This window comes from Scophthalmus maximus, chromosome 2 (genome assembly GCF_022379125.1).
Source record: "Scophthalmus maximus strain ysfricsl-2021 chromosome 2, ASM2237912v1, whole genome shotgun sequence".
Taxonomy (NCBI): Eukaryota; Metazoa; Chordata; class Actinopteri; order Pleuronectiformes; family Scophthalmidae; genus Scophthalmus; species Scophthalmus maximus.
The window spans coordinates 1060558-1072557 of NC_061516.1; the positions used below are offsets into that span (position 1 = coordinate 1060558).

Here is a 12000-nt window from a genome sequence, read left to right on the forward strand (position 1 = left end):
CCTTCTTCCTGGCCCAAATGTCTTATTACCCCTAATAATCCACCTGTTCATTAACCCCTTAAAAACTACACTTCCTTCATCATACGGTGGAAACCAGTCAACCATATCACATAATTGAGCTGCAGGTAACAAATGTGGTACTTCATCCACGCTTACTGCCACATACGTGCCTTTGAAATTAGGACCAGACACAGTGTCGCCAACCCACTTGTACAGGACAGCCTTCATGCGAGTTAGGGTACATGTACAAATACAGAGTAAAATACCAAAGGTAATTGAAACAGGAATCAATATTTGGACTAACATTGCACCCCACGGGCCCAACTTATCAGAGAGCCACATGTTAAAAGAGAATCCTGCTGAGTCAGAGGGGCCAAAAGCATCACAAATGGTTTCAAGAGCAGAAATTACAGAAATCAGAATCAGAATTATCAGGAATAAGAGTAGCACAGTAATCCCCAGTTAAATTAAGTGTTACACATATACCGCCAGATCGAGCCATGAGAAAATCTAAAGCCATCTCATGCTTTAACAAGGTGAGTCTGTGCGATTTCTGTGTGTACGATAGGTATGTGAAGCCATTAATCGTTTCATTAGCAAACATGGACACAGTATACGTCACATTGTCAATATGGTCTGCTAAGAAGGTAACTCCATACCAGGGGAAAAGTCAATTTTTTTTTCTAAAGATATTCTCCAATGGTATGAGTCTAAGGAATGAAACTGAGCCATGTCTCTCTTCTGTCTGAATCGGACGAGACCCACGCATCATGATAACATTATTGATGTTCAATTTCACCAGGAAACAGCACCCACTCCAATCACACGGTAACATTTCGTAGGTATTGTCACCACATGTCAAAAGTTAAGGTATAGAAACCCTATGCCTAAACCAACACTATATCGCAGGGAGTCGTTAGCAGAGAATTTATGGTGTGTCGTAGCCCGAGGTGAAACAGTCATGCTGATGTCCAAATCTGCTGAGCTATCTGCTGCCATCGTAAAACCCCCATCCGAGTGCTCTCTAACAGCCATTTTACCCGTTATACAAACGGCACAATCAGACAAACCCATAAATTGCCCAGGACCATCGTCACACACACACGTGACCCTTGTGGGCTTTGTGACCTGGGCTGGAAAATGCACTGGTGAAACAGACAAACCTTGAAGAAATGGTTGTGGATTTAGGCTATCAGTACACAACATTAACCAACAGGCAGTAACCTTTTGCGAGGGTCTATTTGCATACATTGCCTTGAGATATGCTTGTGCTGCTCTCTTACAGCTAGCTGTGGATTGTAGTGGTTTCTGTCTCAATTTAACAACGTTAAAATGACCAGTGAATTCAACTGCTTCTCTTACGCAATCGTCATAGACAGCAGTCAAATGAAACAAATCATCCCAACTACCTGGTTGTTTATACACGGCCAATATAGGACCTTTCCCTGGGGCCCCTCGGCTCAAATACTTCATGAAGGACCACCAGGAATTTACCTGTTCCGGGTGATTCTCTCTCAAAGAATCACTGTCAAAACCCCAGGGTTTTCTCAAACAAACGTTTCTTTACTGTCATCATAGATGTGTGCTCTTGCATGTCTGATGTACAAAGCCACAAAAGTGAAAATACAACCAGTATGATACCACAGAGGCCTGCGAGTATGAACACTTGACTCGATGTTCTGCGTTCCATCGTGGATCCCTCGAGGGTGGCACTAAGCTTCTCTTAGCACGTCACTTTGTTGGAGCTTGGCATGCTACTGTTGGGGCAGGGCTTTGTCAGCCCGTCCACCTTACCCTTCGCGTTGGTCACCCAGGGGCTGCGATTCACCTTCACCCCTGGTTCCTTGTGAATTTACTCTCCTGCAGTCGTCGTCGGTTGATGTGATCCGCCGTCACCGGGCCCTGGCACGAGCTTGCAGTGACTGGCATGAACCCAAGCCGCCTTCTCAGCAAATTTCACGGCAGTCTCTGTAGTCAGCAATACCTGGAAAGGACCCTGGAACCGTCTCTGCTTCCAATGTGTCCTTCTGTGGTCCTTTATCACAACCCAGTCTCCTGGCTTGAGTTGGGGCAGGTGGGTATTGGCTACCAGAGGCAGGGCACTCTTCACTTGGGAATGCAACGTTGATAGGGTAGCAGACAAATTAGCACAATATCTCAACATTTCATCATCACACAATGTTGTACAAGGGATAGATTGTCTGATTGGACCTATGCCAGGCTTTGGTGGTCTTCCAGACAGGATTTCAAATGGACTAAGGCCATGCTTATTTCTAACATGTGTGCACATGTGAAAGAGCACTAATGGCAGTGCTTCAACCCAGGAAAGACCAGTTTTCATCGCAGCCAATTTTGCCTTCATAGTGCCATTTTCCCTTTCTACAGCTCCAGCACTCTGTGGATGATATGAACAATGATGCCGTATATTAAATCCCAATAACTTGAGACCTCCTCCAGAGCTTTACTTACAAATGCAGGCCCATTGTCACTGCTGATACGAGTATGAATTCCCCATCTGGGAATTATTTCAGTTAGCAATGTCCTGGCTACCGTACCTGCATCTTGCTTAGCTGAGGGAAAAACTTCAATCCACTTCGAAAACATGTCTACAATCACTAGACAATATTTCTTACCAGCACACGGCGTTAGTTCAATGAAATCCATCATTAAATGATCAAAAGGTCGTTCAGGTGCTGGATGACCTGCAGGTGGCATATGAATAGCCCCTGATGCATTATTTGCTGCACAGACTATGCATGTTTTGCAAAAATCTTGTGCAAAAGTTGAGAACCCTCTAGTGTACCATGCTGAATGAATAGCTGTACACATTCTCCCTTTGCCCACGTGGTCTCTCCCATGTGCCATCTTGGCATAACAGTGAAAGAGAGTAAGTGGCAAACAGGGTTTCAAATCAGGTCCCATCCACACTGAATCAGTGAACTTAGCACCAGATTTTGACCATATCGTGTGTTCCTGTGGATTAGACAGTGATTGCAAAACTGAAACTTCAGCAAAAGGATCAAGATTCGCAAATTCCTGCACCAGCTTGGATCCTGGATCCAACTTGCTAGAAAAGTAAGCAACAGGTCGTAGTTTACCACCATGCTGCTGAGTCAAAATTGAAGTCATGTAACCATCTTTCTGGTCCACAGATTGTGTGAACGGTAAGTCAGGGTTGGGTAAACCCAGTGTGGGTGCTGTCAGTAGGGCAGCTTTCAGGTCTACAAATGCTTGTCTGCTGCGTATCAGCAGAAGAGAAGGGTGCCTCTCCCTCTGAGTAATTAGGAATCCAAGTCCTACAATATGAGACCATGCCTAAGAAAGAAAGAAGCTGCTTCTTCGTAGTAGGTTTTGGCGCAGACTGTATGGCCTGTATTCTTGTGGGAGACAGGGATTTAGCCCCTGCTGTGATCACGTCTCAGATATTGTACCGAAGTTTGTACAAATTGCAATTGAGAGAGGCTGCCTTATGACCATTTTCAGCCAAATATTTAAGCAGAGCAATTGTGTCAATTTTGCTTGCTTCCTGTGATGAACTCGCTACGAGAATATCATCCACATACTGAAGTAAAACAGAACCGCATGGAAAGTGTAAATTTTGCAAGTTATCACGCAACGCACCGTGAAATACACCTGGGCTTTCGACTTAACCCATAGGACACCAAAAACGTGTAGCAAACCAAAACTGGCTGTCCAGATGAACGGGGACGGAAAAGAACGCATTTGCTAAATCAATAACAGAAAAATGTGTCGCACTTGCTGGAATTAAAGACAAGATTTCATGTGCATTTGACACCACTGGAGCGCGCGGATGAACAGCAGCATTTACTGCTTGCAAATCTTGGACAAATCGCCATTCTACTTGTTTACCTTCATCACCGATCTTTTTTACCGGAAAAATAGGTGTTCGAACGGGTGAGTACTCACCAGGGACAATAATCCCCTCCTTCAAGACAGAAGCAAAAACTGACCGGATTCCAATAATTGCTTCCTCCTTGAGTGGATACTGTTTCTGACATGGCCTGAAGTCAGATTTTGAGTGAACTACGAGAGGTGTTGCTCCTTTCATGAGCCCAACATAATTTTTGTGACTTGCCCATAACCATGTCGACAGGTGTAGAATTTAAAACCATGGTTTACATTTCAAATGTTACTGGAATGAGCTCAACAGCTCTTTCAACCTAAACAGCAGACGTCAATAAGCTTTTGTGCACATTACACTTCCTGCTGTACAGCGTCCTAGGATCCTTTCCTGTGGGACTAAAGTCAGAGAATCTGTTGCCGTCGGAGCCATTCAACCGTATCCTTCCACCCCCAATGTGCAGGTTTAGCCAGTGGCACATGTGGAATCACCCCTTCAAATACAATTTGTTGTGTGGGAGACAAAGACACAGAAACAACAGCAGCTTCCTTTGTCCAATAAACACATGTCAAAATCAACCTCTCAACTTCTCTCTGCTCCCTACTCCATTGTTTTCCAAAGAAAACATCTCTCTCTGAAACATGTGCTGTGCACTGTAGTGTTTGTGGTGTCATGATGTCTGCAGCTGCCTTTGCATGTGTGTGTGCAAATGACATTGGGTATTTTGGCACAGAATCCACACTGGATTGCAGCAAAGACCACTTATAGACATAAAGCAACGGCTCTGGGCTGTATAAAACCATTTGTGGAAAAGATGGCAATGTTGTAGCTTCCACCCCATCAGGATGAGATGTTAAAACAATGCCAAAATGAATCATTAAATCGCGTCCCATGAGATTTACCGGACAACTGTCAGATAAAAGAAAAGTGTTTTACTGTGGGATCATCCAGTATGCATTTTAAAATAGAAACACCTGAATCCACAAGAAAAACAAGTTGAATTCTCCAATTGTCAACATCAGCTCTGGTAATCAACGGTGATCTTCATTATTGTCTTTATACATTGCATATATAGGCTTAGTTTTCAGTGTGTTAATCTTAGCTTCTACATGTGCTATGGCAAGTTGCAATTTTTGTTCAGTTAAGGATGGTCTCTCACCAAGTGATGTGTCTTATCTGCAGTGGGCTGATCCGTTCCTTGGGTCCGCTCCTCTGCCTGTTGTTGCTCTCAATCAGAATATCTGATAAGCGTTTGCTCCTTCTGGCCTCTTATTTGGGCAGTTGTCACGCCAGTGTCCTTTTTGGCCACAGCTGTTACACACAGAGGGATCATACAGATCCCTCACATTGCCAAAGCCCCCTCATCCACGTCCTTTTCCTCCTCTGCCCCGTCTCCTCTATCACGTCCTGGTGCTGCTGCCATCGCTTGGTACATGGTCAGCTGAGCGTCGTCCAATTTCTTTTGATGGTTGTGTCTCTTTGCCAGGTACTGCTCAATGTGCAGATCTTCTGCATGTTCAGCATGTTGCAGGATGTATGCAAATTTTCTTCAGATCTGTTAACTCCTCAGTTCGTAAACCCCCCATGAAATGGAGCAAGGGTGTCGGTTGGCTCGCATCCTTTTGCTTCGCTCCGCTGCGTGTCAGCATACCATGTCTTCTCTGTGGTTCCTGACAGTGCGGTGTGAGGGGGGCTGAGGCCGGTGCTGCTTGCACCGTTTCGGTTTTGACAGATGCGGGAGGAATGGCACCAGCGACTTGAGAGGCATAGGGTGGCGGCAGAGCGGAGTCCAGGTCAGGATCCACCTGCTGGGACGGATTCCTTGATTTGTGTACCTCGGTTAAAGAAGGATATAATTCATTAACAGGTGCATTGTTCTTATCAGTGTCAACATGTTCATGTTCTTTAGCCTGCACTACTTTCCTAATTCTCCTTCTCTCCCTTAGCTCTGCCTCCTCCCTCCAAACCCCATATGCTTAACAGTCCGCTTTAAATGGCACACTTTCCTTTTGTTTCTTTTTGGACAAAAATGCATGCTGTTCTGCTGATTTCTGCTCTTCTCTCTCCAAACACGTCTTCAGTTGCCTCAATTGATTTAGACTCAAATTTCCCCTAATGGAAATCCCAAATCAACCCATTTTGGAAGTTGCAATATGCATGTTTCATCTTTCTCTCTCATGCATTGTATTATAGATGAAAGGATCTGTGGCTCTTTGACTCCTTCAGGCTTCAGGAAAAGACATCTTCAATAGCCAGGTCAACAAGAATGTTGGCCTTATCACCTCTCCTTCCTGGCCCAAATGTCTTATTACCCCTAATAAACCAGCTGTTCATTAACCCCTTGAAAACCACATTTCCTTCATCTGTTTTTCTACTCCAGGCTCAACTAATTATTACCTCTCGTAAACAGTCTTTCCCACATACCAGAAACACAATTTAAACAGAGTATATGTTAATACATGAATATATGAGAAATTGACACCACAATGATAATTTATTCTTACCTTTATTATTATTTTGGTTTTGTTCCACTATCAAGTAAGACATAATGTTAACACCATGCAACATAATTAACCCATACAATGTCAGAAAGGATTATTATTGTACAGAGCTACTAAACAAAAGACAGATTAAGCACAATATTCAAGGACTCGGCTATCTCATTTTACAGCATGACTAGATTTCTGGTGCCACGCAGGAATAATCTACCAATTTATTTTGTTTCAAGCTGATGCATTTTCTCCATCTGCAACAGAACACCCCAAGTGTCAACTCTTTCCCTCAGATCACTCACAACATTTGGATCAATTTGATTCCACCAAACCCATGTTAGCTACTCCAGTCAACACGGTAATGAGCCTCTGGGGAATGAAAGAGAGTGTGATGAGGGCAGTTAGATTAGAAAATTGAGAAAAGGAGGATAAGCAAAGGAAAGATAAAAGTCACAGTGAGAGAAATTATAATGGAGGACATCTGAAGGTGAAGCAGAAGTCATTCCTTGCTAAAGAAAGTCAAAAATGGATTTTGAAGCTTGTTACTGTTCCAAGGTGCATGGCAAAGACCTTTTCAGTATCTACTATTTCAATTGCCAGAGAAATAGGAAATGTTGGCAGAGGTTTTGGGCCCAGGAGCAAAGAGATAAAGCACTGACATTTTGAAGTCACATCAAAACAAAGCATTCAGAAACACTGTTGATAATTTTAAGTTTAATAGTTGAATATAAAACTGATTAAATGACAGTCATCTGTAGGACTCGACTATGTCTCTAGAAAGGGATTCAGCATAATAAGCGTTGGTGGCAGATGCAGGGATTATTGCCATATCTCTGTGTTAAGTGAATTGATGAAGGATTATGTGATGCTGGTAAAGGCAGAGGATAATTGAATAAGGGGAAAAAGAGGCAAAAAGGATGTGGTTGGGAAACTTTGTTGGGCTTGTAAGCCTCATTTTCCCATATTACATCCCCCAAACTGACAAGTATCTACCAGTGTCTGGGCCTACCAGGGCTTTTGGTAAGTGTGGGCGGATGGACATCGATTTCTACCGCCACAGTAACAGAAATCCTTTTTCCAGTTTTACTGGCCTCGAGGAATGTGCCCCCTCAGCTCCAGTGTTGAAAAAAGGCATTTACAAGTCCTGTCTGTGTGCCATTACGCTTGTGTATCCATCATCTCTCTGACGCTTTGTGAACAAGGCCATGGTGTGCGGTGGGGCTCAGCATGACATAACCCAAGGACATTCTCGTGTTTGCATATGTGTGTTTGTGTTTATAGTGAGAGCAGGTCAGACAGGTTTCACCCTTACAGGTCTGATAGTGATTTTGCTGAAGGACACCATCCATCAGCAGTGCCCGAATCGTGCGTGTGTGTGTGTGTGTGTGTGTTCTGGTGCTTGAGATTGGAGGCCAATTTAGAGTGAAGGTGCTTGCTGACAACATAATCAGGATTATGGAGGATGATATTTTGGCTGATTTATTTTTCCCTGTCTCCATTGTTCGCATAAATGCTGCTTCCCTCTGCAGCATTTCGGCCATTTCGGTGAGTCAAGCTCTGGTGGGAGATTCGGATTCAGACGGATACATGCGCACACGTCCAGTATATACACAACCACACCACATCTGTTTAATTCATTGATTTTTCATCAGACCTGATTCTCCATCTGAGCTGCCGCTCAGTGATTTTAGAGCAGAAAAGAACAGGCAGCCAAGACCACTGGTGCTGAAATGAGTCAAAATAATGAGTTGGGGAGGGGGAGATAAAGTGCTTTTAAGATGAGGACGGGGGGGCAAATTTCTCAAGGTGACTGCTAAAGAACACTGCAAACACAAATGAATGAGTTGGCTTAACAGAATCAGAGAGATGGTGAGGTAAATGAAATAAAGCATGACATCTGTGCAAAGTGACTGTTTTTGAGCCGCCTCCCTCTTTTTCCACTGCCACCCAAACTGAAAGGACACATGTATCTCGATGTGTAGGAGCCATGTGTCATTTGAGGTGAATGATGAGAGGGGAAGACATGAAATCTGCACTCTCCAGTATTCCAGCTCCAAAAGGGCTGTTGGCCTTTAAGTCTTTTCCTCTGTCTGCCACAGACACTGCACACATTAGGTGAAGGGGCAGCTGATTTAGCCAGTGAGGAATCAGCATGTTATGTAAAAGCCTATTTCTTCTCACATAATGCTGCAGTTAAAGAAGATTAGTCCTGCTATACCATTATCCAGGTAGCAGATGCCACAGCTGATTTTCACTCACAGACATTATGCATACATAGTGACAAGCTGATTAGCCGTACAGAGCCCGAATTACACTCAAAAGGGAGATGCAAAGATACCATATGATGGTATATCACGCTCAGTTGCAGAAGCATGTGGAGTATCTTAGAAATATATTCCCAAATACTTCCCTAAATGCTTAAACGCTTCCTTTAACCACGTGGAAGTGTCAGATGTCTGTCCATAGAGAAAAATCATGAAAATTGTTTTTCAATGGGCATCCAGTAAAAATCGATTTATCAATAATTTCTCGGCCCATGCTGCTTAACTGACTGATTCATACGCTAATAAATATGCGGCTCCACATACTTACACTGGTATGTCAAGTTAGGCTCAAGCAGATACAGGCTGTGACAGATCGTTATTGGGGAAATGAGAAAGATGAATAGTTTGCATTTGCACCACCTGCGGGACTATTTATATGAAATCTGTCAAACCGAATCATCAGAATCAGCTAATTCCTGAGCTGGTCAGCCACTTTCCCCTACCGTTTCTTCAGGCAGGTTGAGACAGCAAAATGCAAAACACATTTAAGGATTCGGACAACTGCTACTGTATCTGCCAGGGTCCTGCTGAATCCGCCCTCCAGTCTATCCGGCAGTTGCATCTCTGTCATTTCCTTGTTGTTTTCTCTTTCTAATTTTCCTTTTTTTCTCCAAGGTATGTATTAGATCTAAGAGGGAAATGCAGAGGGATGTTGAGGAAATGCAAATAGATCAAAAGGGAGATGTGTGCGGAAATGAAGATGTAGAGAAGGACATCATGATTAAAAATTGAAACCAAGTAACAAATGCAGTCAAAAATCCTTTCACATTCTGCCTTTGTCTGTTTTTCCCCCCTTCTAACTTGACTACCAGTGTGTGCAGCGAGAGCGATCAAGATTTTAACATTATTTAGGTGCTTTGAAGATGTCAGAGCTTCAGGCCCAGGAGGATCATCAAGGCTCTCTCTTTCTTTTTATCGTGCGGTATAATCTGCATCTTGCTCCTCCTCTTCCTCTTCTGCTCAGCCTGATCAGCTAGAGCTCTCTAAGGTTGCTGATAACCCTGATACATACAAACTAACAGCACTTCCTCATCCTCATTCCGCTCTAGCCAGTTGCATTTACCTTGATGCACTCTCGCACACTGCAAAGTCATGCTAAAAAACTTCAAATGGAAATTCTTTCCGTACTCCAGCACTGCTGCTTCTGGTCTGTGGCTGCTGCACAGAATTCCAACGCCAGTTTTCTTTCAGAAAAAGCAAGGAGAAACTAATGAGCGGATTACAAAAACTTATTTTAATTTTTTGGCAGCTCAAGTCTGTCGTCAACTTACTGGTGTGGGAGAAGCTGATCAGCAGCTTGTGCTCTGGGAAAAACTTTCTTGTTGTAGTCAGATCTTAAATATTTGTCTAGGACAGCAAGTTTGTGCTTGGGTAATTAAAATAATATTCAAGAGAAAATCTTTACCATCCTTATCTTCTCAGGTAAAATCTTTCTTGGTGAAACCAAACCAAAACCAAAAAAATATTACATTCTCTTGGATTTCCCCCAGAACACAAAGGGTCTTGATTATTTTATTAACCTACATCACTGCTTGACCTATAGAAAGAAAAGGAAAATGTGATAACCGTTGGATGTAAGAGCAAAGGTTGTTTGCTTCTGTTTACAGAGATATGTTCGCTTAAGAGAAATGGCCATTACAATATCATTACCACCGCATTAAAATAATTTTTGAAAAAGCACTGGTTCCCACTGGCTTCCCACCATAATGGGCTCAATGCATTCCCCCAGCACCAGGAGGAACCCTAATGTTGCAGAACACAAATACTAATCTCTCTGTAAATATTGCTCAAATTCACTCTCCCCTCTGCTTTTCAGTCATAATAGTATGGAGTCATTCTGTTTTGCCCTGGCAAATTGAATTAATCCTCCAGGCAAAAGTGTTATAATTCTTCCAAGCGTCCTAGTCCATTGGCTGCAACAGAGATGATCCTGGCATTTTCACTTGATCCAAACCTATTTCACTCCCCCTCTCCATTTTGTTTTTCGTGCTGCAGTATCTCAAAGGTATCAATAGTCAAAGCTTTGATTAAATTTTCATTCACATGAAAATCACTCTCTGACAGTATTCACATTCATATCGTAGAATCAGTATCGGATTTTGGCCTGCATGATCGAGTGGAAAGACTGCAAGGGTCAGTCCATAACATGAATCAATTTATTAAGTGCCTGAGAAGCTGGAAGCACTTGGCCCTTTGAGACGTTCAACCCTCTTTGCAGAATGAGATCATCTGTTGAGCAGTCCATCAGGCTCCACTCTGAGAAAATTATCCTGGTCTAACTTTGTTCTGATCTTCACGGAGGAGGGCGCTAAGCTGTATCCATTTGCTGTTGTGCGTCCGCATTGATTCCTCGTGTTTACTCAGAGTCTTCAACTGTAACTTACATTCTACAGCATTAATCATGGCCAAAGACACTTCCTCTTGCACTGCCATTTGAGCATGCTCAATATATAGCCTAACCGTGGCTGTCATCAGTGCATGACCATACTGTGGCCTTGGCTAAATACTACCCACTTCATGCCTCACCAAAGAGTGGTTAAGATGTGCATAAATTTGACTCCCCCAACGTTGTTCCATTCTTCCCTGGCAGACTGTAACTCTGTAAATGACTTTGACCTTTCCTGAGACTGAAGACAGGACCCACAGAGGGAGAGATGAGAGCAGAGTACGCGGTTGACTGTAATAAACTCAAAGCAGTGGGCGGCTGTCAACACTAATAGATGGCAGAGGGGAGGGGGGTCACTGGGTTGATGAATACTCAAGGTGCCCCAGTCTTCAACGACCACTCGGTTTTTTACCAGGCTGATGTGTGAGAGATCTGATGCACACAGGATCATCACTCTACAGACAGATAGTGCCTAATTGAAGACTTAAATATCTGTTGATTTTTGTGAGTTATACTGCAACCTTAACATGGGTACTGTGTTGTCATGGTACTTTGTTGGGTTATAACATGCTCCTAAAGATTGTAGTGTATGTAGGTACAATCTCCTAACGTTGCTATCCTTTTTCCTCTGCCTATAGGAAAGGGGAAAGATCGGTGTGATCTTCAATGTGGGAACGGACGACATAATCATCGAGGAGAGCGCGGTGATGGTGAGCGACGGCAAATACCACGTGGTGCGATTCACACGCAGTGGTGGCAATGCCACACTACAGGTGGACAACCAGCCTGTCATCGAACGTTTCCCCTCAGGTAGGAACAGGAGTCTGAATCTGGGAGTAAAGGAGGGAAGAAGTGTTTGATAAGAGCCGTCACAGTTTGAATGCTTATATAAACTTACTAACACAATGGAGAGAAAAAGAAAGAGTAAGGAAAATA

The 12000-nt window shown here is 43.3% G+C and overlaps 1 protein-coding gene across 4 annotated transcripts in view; it reads left to right on the plus strand.

Annotated features, from left to right (window-relative positions):
- Positions 1-12000, plus strand: part of nrxn2b (neurexin 2b) — a 675914-nt gene that overhangs the window by 616363 nt on the left and 47551 nt on the right. For all 4 annotated transcript variants that reach the window (XM_047329457.1, XM_035625686.2, XM_047329463.1 and 1 more), the window contains one exon: positions 11703-11874. In XM_047329457.1, the coding sequence (XP_047185413.1) occupies positions 11703-11874 (172 nt within the window). The remainder of the gene's footprint in view (positions 1-11702; positions 11875-12000) is intronic.